The sequence below is a fragment of the Narcine bancroftii genome, chromosome 12 (genome assembly GCF_036971445.1).
Source record: "Narcine bancroftii isolate sNarBan1 chromosome 12, sNarBan1.hap1, whole genome shotgun sequence".
Classification (NCBI taxonomy): Eukaryota; Metazoa; Chordata; class Chondrichthyes; order Torpediniformes; family Narcinidae; genus Narcine; species Narcine bancroftii.
The window spans coordinates 26,993,194-27,012,063 of record NC_091480.1 but is presented as its reverse complement, the minus strand read 5'-3'; the positions used below and the strand labels follow the sequence as shown (position 1 = coordinate 27,012,063).

At 39.2% G+C, this 18,870-nt stretch overlaps 1 protein-coding gene across 1 annotated transcript in view; it reads left to right on the top strand.

Moving 5' to 3' along the window:
• radil (Ras association and DIL domains) overlaps positions 1 to 18,870 on the top strand; it is a 54,622-nt gene that overhangs the window by 18,596 nt on the left and 17,156 nt on the right. The window contains exons 4-6 of the mRNA XM_069904736.1: positions 1,916 to 2,605; positions 3,912 to 3,949; positions 10,049 to 10,206. Coding sequence (XP_069760837.1) covers positions 1,916 to 2,605; positions 3,912 to 3,949; positions 10,049 to 10,206 — 886 coding nt within the window. The remainder of the gene's footprint in view (positions 1 to 1,915; positions 2,606 to 3,911; positions 3,950 to 10,048; positions 10,207 to 18,870) is intronic.

The window sequence follows — 18,870 nt, the reverse complement described above, 5'->3', positions numbered from 1 at the left end:
GCACACAGTACTCCAGATGTGGCTTAACCACTACCTTGTACAGTTGCAGCATAACCTCTTTGCTCCAAAATTCAATCCCTCTACCAATGAAGGCCAATGTTCTATTTGCCTTCTTGATAGTTTCCTGCACCTACAAACCAATCTTTTGTGATTCGTGTACAAGCATTCCTAAATCCTTCTGCACATCAGTACAAATAATATTCTGACCTTCCATTCTTCCTTCCAAAGTGACTAACCTCGCATTTGCCAACATTACAGTCCATCTGCCCTTGCATAAATAGCTAATGTGCTTTAAGCACGCAAAGCTGTACTTGCTCTAGATGCTTTTGAAGATCTTCCTACGCTCATAACCTTGGAAATGTGATGATCAAGATTCGCATCTGAACTTTCAGATATCACTGATTGAGTCTCCATTTTCAGCATTTCGCTCAGTACAGCACCAGTGGGGCTTTGCAATGTACATTCATCTGACCCAGTTCCACTAACTGTCTGCAAACTCTCTGTAACCTTTGCACAATTTGCTTTACCACTCAATTTAGTGTCATCAGCAAATTTGTAAAAATTACAGAAGTTTAAAATGAGTGTGTTTCGGTGTTAGTTCACCAATCCATGCAAAATACAATCTCAAACAATGGGAAAATTCACTTATCTGGCATCTACCAATCCCCATAGCTGCCGGATACTGTGGAGTTTACTGTAATTTGAAATGTGGGAGGAAGCTAAACCACTCAGTGATCACAGACATGGGTCAGCATTGAAGCAGGCCTCACTGGAACCGTGAGGTAGCAACTTTACTGGCTGTCCCATTTGAGTACTCATGGTTTCTTTGGAGTAGTGTCATGGGATCTTTTTGAGGCCAGTGGCTGCTCTGTAAGACATACGACATTACCTTCATACTGCACTAGAGTGTGCTCTGGTTTCAGGAGTGGGTAGACCATTTTGACTCAAACCAAGAGTTATTGTTTGAATCACATAAGGCACAGACTGTTAAGCAATAATAACCAAAGTGCAGTCACAAAAATCAACAAATTATGAAAAATCTTCACAGTTTATTCAAGATTTTGATACACTAACTCGTTTCAATTTCAAAAAGTTGTCTTGAAGGGAAAGTTAGGTGTAGTATTACAGTTTCAAACATAGTGATAACAATCTGGATGTACTTGGTCATGTGATAAACAAGATAAAAGGGAGAGTGAAGCACGAAAGTCTGCAGACACAGGGACTGCACTAAAAAGACAATGCTGGAGAAACACAGCAGGTCACGCAATGTACTTTATATAGCAAAGATAAAAATAATAATCAACGTTGCAGTCTTGAGCCCTTTATCAAATGTATGACCAAAATGTAAGCAGGTGCCTGATTGGGTGGGGGGGGAAGGGGAGGAGTATAGGTCCACAGGCAGTTTATAGGTGGACAACAGAGGGAGGGCACAACAGCAAATGAGGAGGAGGGATAGCTGTCTGAATGGAGAGAGAAGGTGCTGGTGGAGAGCTGGAGGAAAGGAGACAGAGGGAGAATGGGGAGCGGGCTAGCAGAAACCAGAGGTCGACGTTAATGCAATCCGGTTGAAGGGTGCCCAGGCAGAATATTAGGTGTTGCTCCTCCAATGTGTGGGCGGCCCTGATGTGGGAGTGCGTGAGGCCACGGAAAGACGTGTCGTCATAGGAGTAGGCTTGGGAATTGAAATGGTTGGTCACTGAGAGATCCTTGTCATTGATGCAGACAGAACAAAGGCGCTCAGGGAAGCGATCAGCTAGTCATGTTAAGAAGATTGGATAGCTAGCTGAAAGAACTTTCTGTTCCTTGGGGATCATTAAAAATATTTTACTGCAATTCAATTGGTACTCTTGTCTCTAACAATAGAGTTGTTCAGTGAGAATGTGAAACATGTGACTTCTGGATTTTATTTTTACAGGACTGTTTGGTGTATCCACTAGAAGGTGAGAATCAAATAGTAGGACAAGAAACAGCTTCAACAAGACCCAACATCTGCTTATCATCACCTGATATTCTTTCTCTCCATTGCAAAATCAAAAGGATTAAACATTCAAAGAAACAAAGTTGCCATGTTGAAGAACAAACCATAGTGGAGTCGTACCCCAATGCCTTCATAGCAGTGAACTGCATACCAGTAGAAGGACCTGCAGAACTGAGGCATGGTGATCTGATTGGTTTTGGTCAACATTACATCTTTCTCTTCAAGGATCCTTCAGCTGCTAAAAAGCTGCCAGACCAAACATTTTCCATGCTGAGACATTTGCACTGTTTCCCCAGCCGAAAGAGTATCCGGAGAATTACCATTTGCAAAATGTGTGGCTCTATTATTAAAAACTGCTTGGCAAACATGGAAAAAAAAGCCACCTCATCAACAAACAGGAGCATTACTGTTCAAAAAAGGAAGCTACAACTAGAATATGAAAGAGCCTTTGAAGATGTGCTGATTGATAAAATCTTGACCCTTATTGAACCTGGAGGAGATGACCATAAGTTAACTCCAGCTTGCCTGCTCTGTCTGTGTGTTCAGCACTCAGCCACCAACTTCGAGTCAGGTGATTTTATGCAGCTGCTTTTGAAGATTGTAAAGAGAATGCAAGCAATAGCATGGGTCAGTATCGACTTCACTATTGTCTGAGTCGTGATATGTTTGCTTCTCTAAAATGCCTTATTAGATTTAATATTTCAATCACAAGTTCCATTTTTAATGTTTGAAATCTCATCAGTGAAGTAGATATTATAACCCCCCCCCAAGTAGATTTTTTTTTAATGGAGCATCTTGATAAAGGAAAGACTACTGAGTGATTGCAAGAATTTGGGAATCTTTCACAGTGAATTGTTTGGAATGTAATCACGATTTCTCTTGAAGCTCAATCATACACAAAAAGGAGCAAACAGTTTGAAGGATCTTGGACCAGAAATATTAATGCTGCTTCCCTTTTCACAAATATTGTCTGACTTGCTGAGTGTTTTGAGCATATGGTGTCTTTATTTTAGATTTCCAACACAAAGAGAGTTGAAGGGACGAGGTCACATCTCTGTTTAATATAATTTAGCATTGTCCCTATTTCAAACCAATCCAACACTTCGACATATACACTGTAACTCACTAAAATTCTCTTGGTATGTTGCAAGTACATTAAAATCCCTATTTTCTGGAATTCAAGTAACTGGCAGCCTCAAGCAACTGGCAAAAAAAATTGTTGAAAATAAATCCTGTAGGTTAAAAAAAAATACAAAAGTTTAAAATTGGCATCCTCAAGTGATCAGTTCGCCAATCCATGCAACACAGAACCTCAAGAAACTGGCAAATTCACTTATCTGTTCTAGTACACAATTAATCAATTTGTTTAACTGTGTAGACTGCTATTCTATGGGGAAATTTTAAAATATACCTGATGGTTCTGGTGCAGTTAGAAGCATTTTAATTATAAGTGAGGCCAAATGTATTCTGTTCATTCCACTTCTGATGAAGACTTTTATAACTTCATAAGTTATGAAGTTTACTAAGTATTTTCCTACAGCAGGATTGCTGGCAACAAATGTCGTACCATGAACAAATGATCTTTTGTCCTTTTTGAGGGTAGGATTCTGGCAACCACATGGCTCCTTTTCAGACAAGCTTGATGCATCTTTTACATTTGACTGATGCAGCAGGTAGACCTGCTGCCTCCTACCTTGAAAGGACAAATGTGGCCTTTGCCTAATAAATTTGGTATCTTCAACAATATGATCACTGCTCTATCTCATATAAAAAGTAGGACGACTTTTTATAAGGGGGGAGTAGATGGATACCAATGGGTCTGGTTGCTGTTTATAAGTTTAGCATCAGAGAAAGCCAAAATAACTGACCATGATAAATAGAAAGTACTTTGTTTAACATGTGCAGATCAGATTTTTATACATTTTTCACGCAGGGCAAGACCAAAGAATTGGCTGAGAAACATTCTGAACAGTAAGTTCTTTAAAATACTGGTTCACACACCGATTCTTTAGTTTAAGAGTCATTCATGCACACATTTCATGAAGTTGCATTTTTAATTTTATTTTTATTATTTGTAAAAATATTAAATGATGTAAATTCATTATAACTCTGCCATTTAGGTTTATGGTATTAAATGGATGAAATCTGACTCTCATTCTAATTCTGCCACCACTAATTCTAATTTTGCCAGTTCCTTCCAATGCCCAAATGAACAAAAGTTCTTACTTGAAGTTGAAACGAAAACTATTCCCTAGGGGGCCCATTGATCTAAGTTGGAGCGAACATTCAGATACAGTTCCATTTTTAATTATCTGAATTTGAAATCTTGGGTCATTAGGTAACCCAAAATAATTAATGAAATTTCTGAAAATAGTCAGACCTAATTTTCAGTTGAATGGGATTTTCTTTCTTTAACCCTAATGTCTATTTGTCATTCAGGTTAATTTATTAAAAGTTTATTTTTAGTACAATTTCAAATCTTGCATTATGAAGTTCGCTAGTTTAAATGTTCAGAAGATGGATGTTTACATTTTCTAACTAATTCTTTTTTTAATTTTGAAAATGAATTTGGGAAATGGTAATCTTGTAAATAGTTTCAATTTTTTTTATATTCTGGAAGAGAAATTCTACAGTTCAGTTAAAATATACCTGATGCTTCTGGTGCAGTTAGAAGCATTTTAATTTTAAGTGAGTCCAAATGTATTTTGTTCGTTCCACTTCTGATGAAGACTTTTATAGTTCATAAGTTATGAAGTTTACTAAGTATTGATTATTCAAAAAACCTTTTTTCATCCATTGGTGGTTACAGCATTTTTCCAAGTACACCTATTCTGCAAAATAATCATTCATTCACCTCAATTATGTATGTCCATGTTAACTCAGGTGTGCACTGGGTCAACTCTGGTTTTGCAACAGGTTGCTGAGCTGATAGAACCATAAAATAATACAGCCTAGAAACAGGCCCTCTGGCCCTTCTAGTCTGTCAAAATATTACCCTGCTTTGTCTCACCGACCTGCACCCATTCTATATTTCTTCATACCCCTCCCATTCTTGCACCTGTCCAAACTTTTCTTAAATGTAAAAATTGAGCCCACATTCAAAAGTTCAGATGGCAGCTCATTCCATACTATTCCAAATTTCTCCCCTTTCACGCTTAACCATTATCCTCTGGTTTGTATATCACCTGACCTCAGTGGAAAGAGCATACTTGCATTTACTTTATATATACCCATCATAATTTTGTGTACCTCTCTCAAATCTCCCCTCATTCTTGTGTGCTCCAGGGAATAAAGTCCTCAACTGTTTAACCTTTCCCTGTCACTCAGTTCCTCAGCAAGCCTAGTAAATCTCTGTACCCTCTCAATGTTTTTTTGATATCTTTCCTGTAGTTAGGTGACCAAAACTGCACACAACACTCCAAATCTGCACTTAACCAGTTGTCTTGTATAACTTCCCAGCCTCTATACTCATTACTTTGATTTATGAAGGCCATTGTGCCAAAAGCTCTCTTTATAAACCTCAATACCCTGAAAGTGGCCTAACAGGTATAATGTATCTGTATTCCCATATCCCTCTATTCTACTGCACTCTTCAGTGCCAGACTGTTTACCATGTATGTCCTACCTTGGTTTGTCCTTCTAAAATGCAACATCTCACACATGTATGCATGAAATTCCATCTGCCCTATTGCAGCCCATTTTTTCAGCCTGTCCAGATCCCTGAAAGCTTTTGTAGTCTTCATCAGAAGACAATACCTCCATTCTTTGTGTCACCTGCAAACTTGCTGATCCAATTTACCCAGTAATGACCCTTAACAAAGCACAATTTGCATCCAGTCAAAGAAGCAATCATTCACTACCACTCTCTGGCTTCTCCCATAAAGCCAATGTCAAATCCATTTTACTACCTCCCCATGATTACTGAGCGGCTTAACCTTTCTGACTAACCAATGGAATGATACGAGCTACCCTCCACTCCTCTGGCACCTCACCTGAAGGCCCCTGCAATTTCTGAACTAGCCTCCCTCAAGGATTGAGGGAATACCTTCTCAGACCCTGGAGATTTTTCTACCTTTATTCAGTTTAAAACAGTAAGCACCTCTTCCTTTTTAATCTCTTTTGCTTCTATGACCTTGCTGCTTGTTTGCCTCACTTCCCTAGATTGTGCCAATTTCCTGAGTAAATACAGATGCAAAAATCCCATTTCTCCCCCATCCCTTCTGGCTCTATACATAGTTGACCTTCAAGAGGACCAATTATGTCCCTTTCTATCTTTTTCCTCATAATGTTGTTGTATAAGCCTTTAGGATTTTCCTTCACCTTTTCTGTCAAAACAACCTTGTGTCTTAGCCCTCTTGCATTTTTTAAATATTCCTTAAGTACCTCATTTGCTCCTTGTTGCCTCAATCTGCTATACATCTCTCTTCTTAATCAAATCCCCAATATCCCTCAAAAACCAAGGTTCCCTATGCCTATTAACTGTGCCTTTAATCTTTACAGGGAGCATACAAACTCTGTACTCTCAAAATTTCATTTTTGAAGGCCTTGCTCTTACAGAGCACATTTTTGTCCAATTCATGCTTTCTAGATCACAAGATAAAGGAACAGAATTAGGCCATTCGGCCCATCAAGTCTGTTCTGCAACTTCACCCTGAGTTAAACCATCTAGTTCCAATTTCCAGCCTTTTCCCCCATAATCCCTTGATACCCTGACTAATTAGATACATATCAATCTCCTCAAATTCTCTCAATGATCGGGCCTCCACAGATGTATGTGACAACGAACTCCACAAATCCGTGACCCTCTGGTGAAAGAAATTTCTCCTCATCTCTGTTTTATGGGTACCTTCTAATTCTAAGACTGTGCTCTCTTGTCCTGGATTCACCCACCAAGGGAAACATCTTATTCACATCTACTCTGTCCAATCCTTTCAGCGTTCAAAATATTTCTATGAGATTTCTCTCATTCTTCTTTACTTCAATGAATACAGTCTAAGAGCCGATAAATGTTCCTTATATGTTAGGCCTTGCATTCCTGGAATCATCCTGGTAAATCTTTGTACTCTTTCCAACATTGTTACACCCCTTCTAAGATGAGGGATCATTTCCACAAAATTGGCCTTTCTCCAATTTAGAATCTCAAACCGAGGACCAAACCTATCATTATCCATAATTATCTTGAAACTAATGGTATTATGATCACTGAATCTAAAGTGTTCTCCTGTAAATACTTCTGTCCCATCTCATTCCCCAATAGGTGATGCAGTAATGCATTCTCTCTATTTAGTAGCTCTATTGATTTAGAAAATTTTCCTGAACACATTTGATAAACTATAAGTCATCCAGCCCTTTTACACTATGGAAGTTCCAGTCAATATGTGGAAAGTAAAAATCACATACTATCACAGCTTTGTTTCCTGCAGCTGACTGCTCCCTGCAGATTTGTTCCTCCAATTCCACTTGCAGTTGGGTACAACCCCATCATTGTGGTCAGACCTTTCCTATTCCTCAGCTTCAGATAATCTTCATAGACAAGCCCTCTAGTCTGTCCTGTCTGGCACAGCTGTGATATTTTCCCTGATGAGCAATGCCATTCCTCCCCCTTTCATCTTTCCCACTCTATCACATTTGAAATAACAGAATTGCAGTATGTTTAGCTGCCATTCCTGCCCCTTCTTGCAACCAAGTTTTACTAATGTCCACAGTGGCTTAATTTCATATGCCAATCAATTCTTTAGACTTGTCTGCCATTCCGACAGTACCTCTTGCATTGAAATAGAGGCACCTGAGAACATTATTTCCAACACCCAAAACCGTTTGATTTCCCTCTCTACATGCAATCTTGACCTTATCTTTTTCCTCCTCCACTCCACTATCTGCTCTGGCACTCTGGTTTCCATCCCCCTGAAAATCTAGTTTAAACTCCCCAGAGCAACACCAGCAAGCATTCCCGTAAAGGATATTGGTTCCCCTCCAGTTCATTTGCAAAACATCCTGCCAGTACAGGTCCCACCTTCCCTGGAAGAGAGCCCAATGATCCAGAAATCTGAAGCCTTCACTGCTGCACCAATCTTTAGCCACGTGCTAAGCTGCATTACCCTCCTGTTTCTAACTTCACTAACATGTGGCATGTGTAGCAATCCTGAGATCACAACCCTGAAGGTTCTGTCCTTCAACGTCATGCCTAACTCTCTGCAGAACCTTGTCACCCTTCCTACCTATGTCATTGGTCCTTACATGGACCACAACATCTGGCTGCTCACCCTCCCTCTTGAGAATGCCATGAACTCGATTTGAGATATCGCAGACCGAGGCATCTGCTTGGGAAATGTGTCCAAGGAACCAGTGCTTTCTGGCTCTTTGGACACTTCCTGCTATAGAGTAAAGAGATGAACAGTTATGTTGGTGAAATGCTCGTCACAGAAACATGGAGTATTTGTTAAGGCACCACTGGTTGAAAGTATCCAATTTCCTCCTGAGAAACACAGTAGTTGACCACGTGTCTGAACCATAAAAACAATTCCGGGAGATCATGTATGTAGGAGAGAGATCTTTGTTGCTGTTGTAAAACATGAACACAATATGCTTGTGTTATTTATGTATAGTGATAATCATCTTCCAATTTCTGCTTCATTGTGGCCATTTGTCTACACATTGCAACCCAGGCCGATAAATCATTTAAACACTGCGTTGTGTTTCAGACAGGTCGTTTGTCTGTTTATTGGTGGTTTGTATTTTAGTTTGAATCCCATTTATTTACAGATCAAGTAGAATGCATAATCTCCAGTGCAAGACATAACCAGCATCTTGGCCAACAAGTTAGGATGGAAAAATGGATCTACCAGGCTTTTTTGTGAAAGATGCATCACAGGGCTCATTGGGACAAAGCTTATTTCAAGAAAGGGATATCTGCGATATCTCAGATCGAGTTAACGGCATTCTCAAGAGGGAGGGTGAGCAGCCAGATGTCGTGGTCCATGTAAGGATCAATGACATAGGTAGGAAGGGTGACGAGGTTCTGCAGCGAGTTAGGCATGAAGTTGAAGGACAGAACTTCCAGGGTTGTGATCTCAGGATTGCTACACATGCCACATGTTAGTGAAGTTTGCTCCAACATTCTTCATGCTGAAACAATGAAGAAATTCACAAACCTTGCAAACAATTGACTGTGTTTACCTGGAATTCCTTCAATAGATGTACTCTTTTCTGAAAATTCAGTGTTTATGCTGTAAAACAGTCAAATTTCAGAAGACAAAGATGGTTTTGAGATCCAATAGGATAACAGATCTCTTGCCTTCTTTGCAATAGATCACAGAGGTAATGTCGTCCAAAGTGAAAAGTCCAGATCTGAAACTGTTCTGTTCCCCATCATACATTTATTTTACTTTATTTCTGCATTACTGAAGTAAATAGCTTGCTGAGCAAGAGGGTAATGTGATGCTTTGGCCATATTTGCCCTTGTACTTGTAGAATGGCAAAATGATGTGCCTCACAGGTTAAATCTAGATCTTGTTTGGATTCTGTGAAGAGTTTATAGGTCATCCTCTGACAACGTGGGTTTCTGCCCCCATCCTAAAGAAGAACTGATAGGTTAATAGATTTGTAAACCAGACTTTAGTGTGGTTAAGTGGCAAAATGAATCAAAGGGGACTAGATGGGTAGGTGAGAGAGAAGTTTTAGGGCCATGATGAAGATAAATAAAAGAGACTGGTACAGATGGAATTGCCCTATTGAGAGCACCCAGTATTTTTAATCTTGTTAGGCAGGTCCAGGGCAATAGGCACTCCAGTAATCCAGGAAAGAACATTTGGGGCTACAATAATAGCATGGCATAACTTCCCACTGTAGATTTAACACCACAAAATTATGGGACATCTTTAAAACATTATGTTGATTCCTGCCTTCTCTTGAAGGAATGCACATTATTGTAATGAAGAGACATATTTGATATCCAATGTAACCTGCAAGATCATGTTGTCATCCAGTTTGTCTTTTGTATGTAATGAACACACTTAATTAATAATTATTTTTGCCCTGTAATTTTTATATTATTTCCCCTCCTAACTCTAGGCAGGATCCAGTATCACATCCTCTGATCAATATTGCAGACCTGGTTCCAGACCTGCAACATATTTTCTTTTGGATGTCCAACTCTATTGAGCTGCTTTACTTCATCCAGCAGAGAGTTCCAGAATATATTCAAGGCATTGGTGATCTGAAAGGACAAGGTACTGTTCTGCAAATACAAGACACTGAGAAGTTAACCATTTTGGAGAAAATGATGAACTCTAAGTTCTAAAATTAGCATTTGTTGTGCCATTGAAATGGGTGATGTTAGCAATATTTAGAATCTATTTTGCTATAAATTGGTCAATTGTTAGAATTAATGCTGGAACAAAAGAATCTTGCAGTCTGTGGAAAGAGCTGCTAGGGAAATTGTAGAAGTTACAGTGTTGAAAAGCTATTGGCATCAGAATATGTAATTGAAAGGGTTTTGATGAAATGGTCCAAAAGCCAACAAATGGGACCAGTTCAGGTAGGCAACATGGGAACAAGCTGAGCTGAAGGGCCTTTTTCTGGAAAATTTTGTTCGAAGAGGGTAACTGGTTTGTTTTCCCAAATGGAATTTTTAGCTTGCTATTTCCAGAAACTCTTCATTTGCCAAGATAAGCTGCAAATAAACCATAATATTAACCAGTAGAACATAAGGCATGGAAACATGTTTTTTTTTCCTGTGAGATCATTTTACAGTGAAAACATTTTTGTTTCACTGTAAAGCTCAGAGAATGCTCTAGGGAATAATCCTTGTGTCCAAATTTCTGCAAAAATACCTACATTTGGTAGAGAAATGAAGAAAGGCAAAAAGACTTGCAAGGGGTTCATGGAGATTATAAGATTGGTCATGATAGATAGACAAGGCCCTTTTAACTTGTTTAATCTTCCAGAAAATATACTACAGTATTTTATTTGAATTTTAACTGATAAAGAGCGTGCAACATGGGTGGCACGATTGGCTTGGTGGTTAGCGCAACACCTTTACAGTGCAAGCTATGGGGACAGGGATTCAAATACCGCGCTGTCTGAAAGGAGGTTGTTCATTCTCCCCGCGTCTCCATGGGTTTTCCCATAGGGCTCCGGTTTCGTCTCACCATTCGAATCATACCGGGGGTTATAGGATAATTGGGTGTAAATTGGACAGCATGGGCTAAAATAGCCTGTTTCCATGCGGGATGTCTAAATTAAAAAATTTAAAAAGTTAGTAATTTAAAAACATTTTTTAGACAACCTGCACAGTAACAGGTCATTTGGGCCCATGAGTCTGTGCTGGCCAATTTACACCCAATTAACCTACACCCCTGATACATTTCAGATGGTGGGAGGAAACCGGAGCCCCCGGAGGAAATTTACAGAGACACAGAGAGAGCATACAAACTCCTTGCAGACAACAAGGGATTTGAAGCCCTGACCCAATCACTGGCAGTGTAAAAGCATGTAACTGCTATGCCACCCGTGGTGCCCCTACCCCAACTGTGCCGTGACTAAAACAATCCCATCAAAAAGAATGATTTTACAGTAAATGCTAATTGTAAAATGTATTTGGTTTTGCTTTGCATTTCTCATTTTTATTGCTATGTCATCTTTTTGATAATTAATTATAGGCATTTCACTTTACCATTGAGTAGTAAATCATTAATTAAAGTGGTAACAAGGTCAGTTGAAATATACTATGTCTCTGTGATTTTTGCCATTTGACCATTATTAAAGGAAGCTACTTTTACCCAACTTCAAATATCATTTAAGGTTCAGTCAGGCGCCTGCCTACTTTTTGCACATAGCTTGGTGAAGGACTCAGGCCCGAAGCGTTGGTTATCCTTTACATTTGTGTACTGTTCTACAGTTCTAGTGTCTGTAGACTTTGCTGCTTAACTGAAGTTCCATTTAAGTGCCTTCCTTTCATGAAGTACACTAAATCAAAATTAGCTACGTGAAACCTTAAATATTGAGAAATTCTCTGATTAACGATTCGATTGGAACTCTTCATCTTTCGAGAATCACTTGGGAATCGTAGACAATGTATGATTTAACCCAAGCTGAAATTGAATTATGAACTGTGCCTGAAGGAATTTCATTAATATTTCAGAATTGCCTGAATTCAGCAAGTGTAATTAATTATTAATCAATTTACCTTGTACATGAAAATATTAAAGACAAACGATAAATGTAGCACATCCAGACAAGAAAAGATTTTAAGAGATTTCTTGATAAGCCTTGGGTTTTGGAATTTTTAAGACTGGAAGCTTAATTCCAATTACTTCAGGTCTTCTCCATATTTCGAAATAAAACAGACCGAGCGTAACCAAGCCCACTGCTGACAGAGACCAGGCCTAATGTTGATAGAGGATTAATCTACTTCTGGTTGACATTGTGATTAAACAGCAAGTCTAAGACCAACAGGATAAATGATAGAATGAACACCATCTTAATGTCAACCAAGGACCAAAAAATCTTAGCAATATATAGAGCACTTAAACACAAGCAACCGCCACACATTCAATTCAACTAACGCGGCTCAAATTAAAAGTGAGAAAATAGGCCGAGAGGAAGAGATCTTTCACACTTTTCTTCTAGGAAAATTTGTTAACCAATTATTTGAAAAATAAAGTCATGAATACTTACTTGTGTGGTCCTTTTATAGCCTTAATACTTTTAACATGATCATGCTGTAAGTTAAGGAACATAATATTATGTTTTCAAGATGATGAATTGGCACATTTTTTATTTGCTCATTCAACCATACTTCAAATTTTCAGTTGATGCTGGTAAGTATTCTATATGGAAAAACTATCATGCCCTTGGCTGACAACATTCAGGCCTTAATGCTGCTAATATTTGCAGTTATTTTGGTACATATAGATGAGTTTTAAATTCCTATTTCAAAGCTGCACTTTAGCAATAGCATATACCTTCACTTGAAATAAGTAATTGATAAATATACTAACAAGTAGTATTTTTCCAATAAAATAATTAGAGGAGCCCTATATTTTTTCTTTAAAAAAAAAATTATCTAAGTTATAGGAAAGTAATCTTGTTTCTTCATGGGTGAATTAAGGAGAACTCAAATATTAAAAATAAAAACAAAATGCTAGAAATTCTCAGCATGTCAGGCTGCACTTGTGGGAAGAGATGGTTAATGATCTAAGATGAAGATTATTTTTTTAAACTTTCAAATATTGGCAGATGAAAAAATATAAAGATGCACACAAAATACATTTTGATACTTTGAGTGGCATAGAGTTGTAGATATTGCAGTAATCTCACAGTTTCTGAATAGTAAGGTGCAAATAATGATCAGGCATCTTGATATGGCACTCTAACTTGGCTTGCTGTGATAAGAGGCAATGCTTCTTGCATAGGTCTGACATGGGTATACATGGTGAGGTAGTAAACTGGATTCAACTGTGGGAGAAGCCAAAAGGCACTTTCAAGCAGGGAAAACACTAGTCTGTAAAGCTGGAGGTTCTTTGCCCTCACGGCTAAAGATGTACGTTACCGGCTCAGAGGCACTAGTTCCAACCCTTCTCGGGGAAGATTAATTGGCAGAGTGCAGCGCTCTGCCGCCTGACCTGAATGTACAGGCTGGGCTGATGATGCCGTCAGTCCACAACCCATCTCCCCACTCCCCCCCCCTCCTTTCCTTTCATGACCCCCTCAAGGTGGGGGCCATCACAGCCATCAGGGTGTGGCCAATGCTGGCTGTTGCAGCCACACTGGGCTGCTCTTTGCAGCTCAAAACGTGGCAGAGCAATGGTCGTCTTCAGCTGTGTGGGGGATTATGGGTAGGGAAGACACCCATTGCTCTGCCGCCTATTTATGATGGGTGCGCTATGGCACCAGTCGCCCTGCCTCCATCGGCTCTGGAAGGTGCTATGAGGTGCCTCTTGATATGAATGGGACACTGGAGCATCCTTTTAGGGGTGTTCTCTGAAAAGTAAGTTTTAAGTTTTCGATCTGCTCTTGTAGCTGGTCTCCAGGTGGAGTCCTGACATGAAATGGCCTAGAGCAGTGGTTCCCAACCTTTTACTTTCCACTCACATACCACTTTAAGTATATGCCATAAATGTTCTGTGATTAGTAAGGGATTGCTTAAAGTGGTATGTGAGTAGGAAGGGAAGGTTGAGAATCACTGCTCTAGACCCAATTATTAATGAAATATTTTGCTTCAGAAAAATTGTCATTGGCCCATTTCCTTTGGAGTTATGAAACTGTGCACATAACGAGTCACTTTGGAATGATTAAAACAGTGGTTTTCAAACTTTCTTTCCACCCACATACCATCTTAAGCAATCCCTTATTAATCACAGAACACTTATGGCATAGGGAATACTTAAAGTGGTATGTGAGTGGAAAGTAAAAGGTTGGGAACCACTGGCCTAGAGTGTGGTGGTGGATGATAGCTTCTCAGGCTGGAGTCCAGCAACTAGTGGTGTGCCTCAGGGTTCGGTGCTGGGACCAATGTTGTTTGTCATCAATATTAATGATCTGGATGACATTGTGGAAAATTAGATTAGCAAATTTGCAGATGACACTAAGATTGGAGATGTGCTGGACAGCGAGGAAGGTTTTCAAAACGTGCAGAGAGATCTGGATCAGGTGGGAAAAATTGGCTGAAAAATGGCAGATGAAATGTAATGCAGACAAGTGTGAGGTATTGCATTTTGGAAGGACAAACCAAGAAAGGACATGCACGGTAAATGGTAGGGCACTGAGAGGTGCAATAGAACAGAGGGATGTGGGACTGCAGATACATAATTCCCTGAAAGTGGCATCACAGGTGGATAGAGTTGTTGAGAGAGCTTTTGGCATATTGGCCTTCTTAAATCCAAGTATTGAGTACAGGAATTGGGATGTTGTATAAGACATCGGTGAGACCAAATTTGGAATATTGTGTGCAGTTTTGGTCACCTAACTACAGAGAAGATATCAATAACAGTGGAAAAAGTGCAGAGAAGATTTACTAGGATGTTGCTCGGACTTCAGGAACTGAGTTATAGGGAAAGGTTAAACAGGTTAGAACTTGATTCCTGGAGTGTAGCATAATTAGGGGATATTTGATAGGGTATTTAAAATTATGAGGGGGGGGATAGAGTAAATGTAGGTAGGCTTTTTTTGTTGAGGGTAGGTGAGATGCAAGCCAGAGGATATAGGTTAAGGGTGAAAGGAGGTAACTTCTTCACACAGAGTGATGGGAGCATTCCCAACTGAAGTGGTGAATGTGGGCATAATTTTAATAATAAGAATTTGGACAGGTACATGGGTGGTGCAGGTCAGTGGAACTAGGCAGAAAAATAGTTTGGCACAGACTAGAAGGGTCGGCGGGCCTATTTCTGTGCTGTGATTTTTCTTTGGTGTGGGTGATGGGAAGAGATGATGAATAAAGATGTGAGAATGAACCATATATAAAGCACAATAGTACTGTAACTGAGTAATGTGATTGACTTTTGGAAGTCATGGATTTATAATTCAACCAAAATTTGGGGGAAAAAAATCTAGGTTTGGATCTGGTGTTGTTCATCAGACCAAGGCCCAGCCCAACCTCATTGGTCAAATGCTTTTTGATTTTAGTTTGGTGTATTGACCATTGCTTAAAATAGAACTTAAGTGACTAGCTGTTTGGGTATCATACCAATAGAAAAGTGTGTCTTTTTCTCCCCCTCTCTTCACATGCTGGTAACTGTAAAGAAAAATTGAGCTTTTCTAATTTGGCTTGTAGCCCAAATCTGCATTCTTGGGATATGTTAGATTAGGCAATTAGATATTTAATGACAATATTTTTAAAAAGTTTCTGCCAATAGTTTATTTACTGCATCCATGTTTCATCTTGCCTTATTTTAAAAAGCTGTCCTTTATGTTAAAAGCCAACTGTCATCGTTCAGCTTATTGATTTGATTTTCCCAATTGTCATGTCATGACCATCAGTCTCCTATACAAATTAATAAATTCTGTACTCCAATTAGAAAAATCTTTATAGGTGATTAATATAAATACCTCCAAGTGATATCTTGAGATCTGCAGTTGCTATTCATTAGCTTCTGATTTCTAATATCAAACAATTTACAATCCAGCTTGATCATCTTGACATTAATTTTAATTGTGGGGTACTGTAAAATAGCTGATGAATAAGCTTAAACAGTATTCTCCAATGAGCCATCTCCATTGAAAGACAAATAAATACTTGCATGTAAATAGAATCTTATGGGCAGTTAATGAAATTTCTCTAGGTACTTGAAACCATGACCTATATGAATATTTCCATTCTCGAAAGTCACTAAGTAAACACTGATCACTGTGGCCCTTTAATGAATGAGGGTGTTGGGTGAGCAGTTAAAAATGCATCAAGCTTAATTGGTTAACATTTGTATGGAGCTAAACACTTGTGCAAATCTTCAATTAAAACTATTTCCCAGTTGAAACATTTGAATACATGGCCTCACTGGAAAAAATGTATATATGCTTATTTACAAATCTCCCTCGTACTGAGATTTTGCTCTCTTTTATTAAAGAAAATATAAAGAGAGTCCAGCAATTTCAAGAGGGAAATAGATGCTGGAAAATGAGTCCTGAATGTTGTGACCTGACTCTTTAGAATTAGTTTGGCTCCACTCACCTTGAAGTTAGTACCTGTCTGGGCACAGAAGTGACACAATAATCTCTAAAGCTACACTTCAGTCCATTGTTAGAGAAGGTGGTAGCAAACTTCTACAGATGTATAGTGGAAAGTGTGCTGACCGGCTGCATCAGGGCCTGGTATGGGAGTGGAAAGCCCTACAAAAGGTAGCAGACACAGCCCAGTACATCACAGGCAAAACTCTCCCACCATTGAGAAAATCTACATGGAATGCAGCAGCAATAATCAAGGATCCATTACCACCCAGGACATGCTGTGCTCTTGCTGCTATCATCAGGAAAGACTTGTAATGACCAGGTTCAGGAACAGTTGCTACTCTTTCACCACCAGATTCCTAAACAACAGATTCAATCAGAGACCCATTTAAGGACACTTAATTTGCACATTATTTATTATTGAATATTCATTTCACCTGTAAGACAGTAAATTACTTCAATTACCTGTGATTAGTGGCTGATAAGTTAATTAATTCTGGTAAAAGTGCTGATTAGTTCAACGTGTCACAATTGTTTGAAGGGAACAGGATAGCCTTGTGATATTGTGGACTGGATCCTGCCAGTTCCCTGTGATCCCGACTCACTTCACTCACACGGGCAGAGTTGATTTAGCTGACACTCTGGACTTGGTATGTATGCAGTGTGATGTGACAAGGCCTCTGCAGTGAGACAGGTGCAAGATCTCCTGAGATGAGGCTTAGTTGTTGGACTTTGGTAGCTATCATTCAACTCATCTTGGATGGTGAGTCTGCCACAATTTACATACAGGGTGGTGTCATCGAGTATCACAGCACATTTTGGCCCATCAGATTAGTGCTGACCACCAAGTACCTTCCTAAACTATTTTCATATTTTTATTCTCCCAACATTACTGATCAGCTCCCCCAGATTCTACCATTGACTACACACTGGGAGCAATTCACAGTGCCCAATTAACCTCCTAACCTGCATGACTTTGAGAGGTGGTTTAAAAAGTCACTAGAAGAAACCCACCCAGTCACAGTCAGTGTGCAAACTCCACCCATGACCAGAGGTCAAGGTCAAACAATATATCACTTGAGCTGCGAGGCTGCAGCTCTATTAATCATGTTAATGCTTGAATACCATGATTTGGCCTATTGAGGACTATTTAATTTGATGAAATATGAATATGAAAGCTTCACTAAGTAGTAGCAGTTAATAGGAGGTATTAGGAGCTAGTGAGCAAGCAGTATATGTTTAATGCATAGCCTGAACCAGTTGAATATATGCAGGTTAATGACATGTTTCACTGAGGTATTCAATTTAATTCACATTCATTTTGTTGAAAAAAAAATCTGAAGACATGATAATCAGGGATGTAAGATTAAAAGAAATTTTGAAGGAAGTAGTCATATAGAGATGAATAAGGAAAATGAAGGCATTATTAATACACATGGTGATTTGCAGATATCACTAAATTTTTGGTAGGAAATAGAAACAGTGTTCAAATTTGAAGGTTCCAAGGCTCCTTTTATTGTCATGTAATAACACATTAAAAATGTGATATACCTCAACTTTTCTGTGTCGCAAGGCAAGCAGAGTCATCGTGGCATCCCTAACAATAGGAGAAGGAGAATCAAAAGAGAGTCCCTTCAGAGATATTGAATGTCTGTGGATTCACATCCAGTGCACCCACAACCCCCTCCTCAGTCGCACAGACACCAGTTCATGCTCCAGATCCAAACCTCTGACAATCAGGAAGCCCTCAGCGACCTCTTGAATCCCAGTTCCAATATCTGGTTCCCATGAGCCAGTTTCCAGCAGCCCGCAGTCTGTGTGAGTCCTTCAACCGCAAGTCACCAAGTGTGTTTGCAGATCGGTGTAATATGTTATTAAAATGCACAAATCTATTTTAACATTTTATGGACTCTGAAACTTCATTTGTTCAAATCTGTGGCAGGTAAATGGAAGCTGCTCAGTTTTTCTTAATAGCATAATTTCCATATATACAAGTTTCAGTTCTGTGGTGGATGGACCATTTGATGTTGACCTAAGTATCAAATCTGCATATGGCAAAAATCAGTCCCAGACCAGTCAAAGACTTTCTCACTAAATCCAGGGCCTTGAATTGGATTGTAACTTTGACCCACAGGCTTGTCAACAAACAATCTGCCATCATTGAATTCATAGAATCACAGTTTACAGTCCTCCATCAGAATTTGGTGAAATAGCTGAAGATGTTGAGTCTA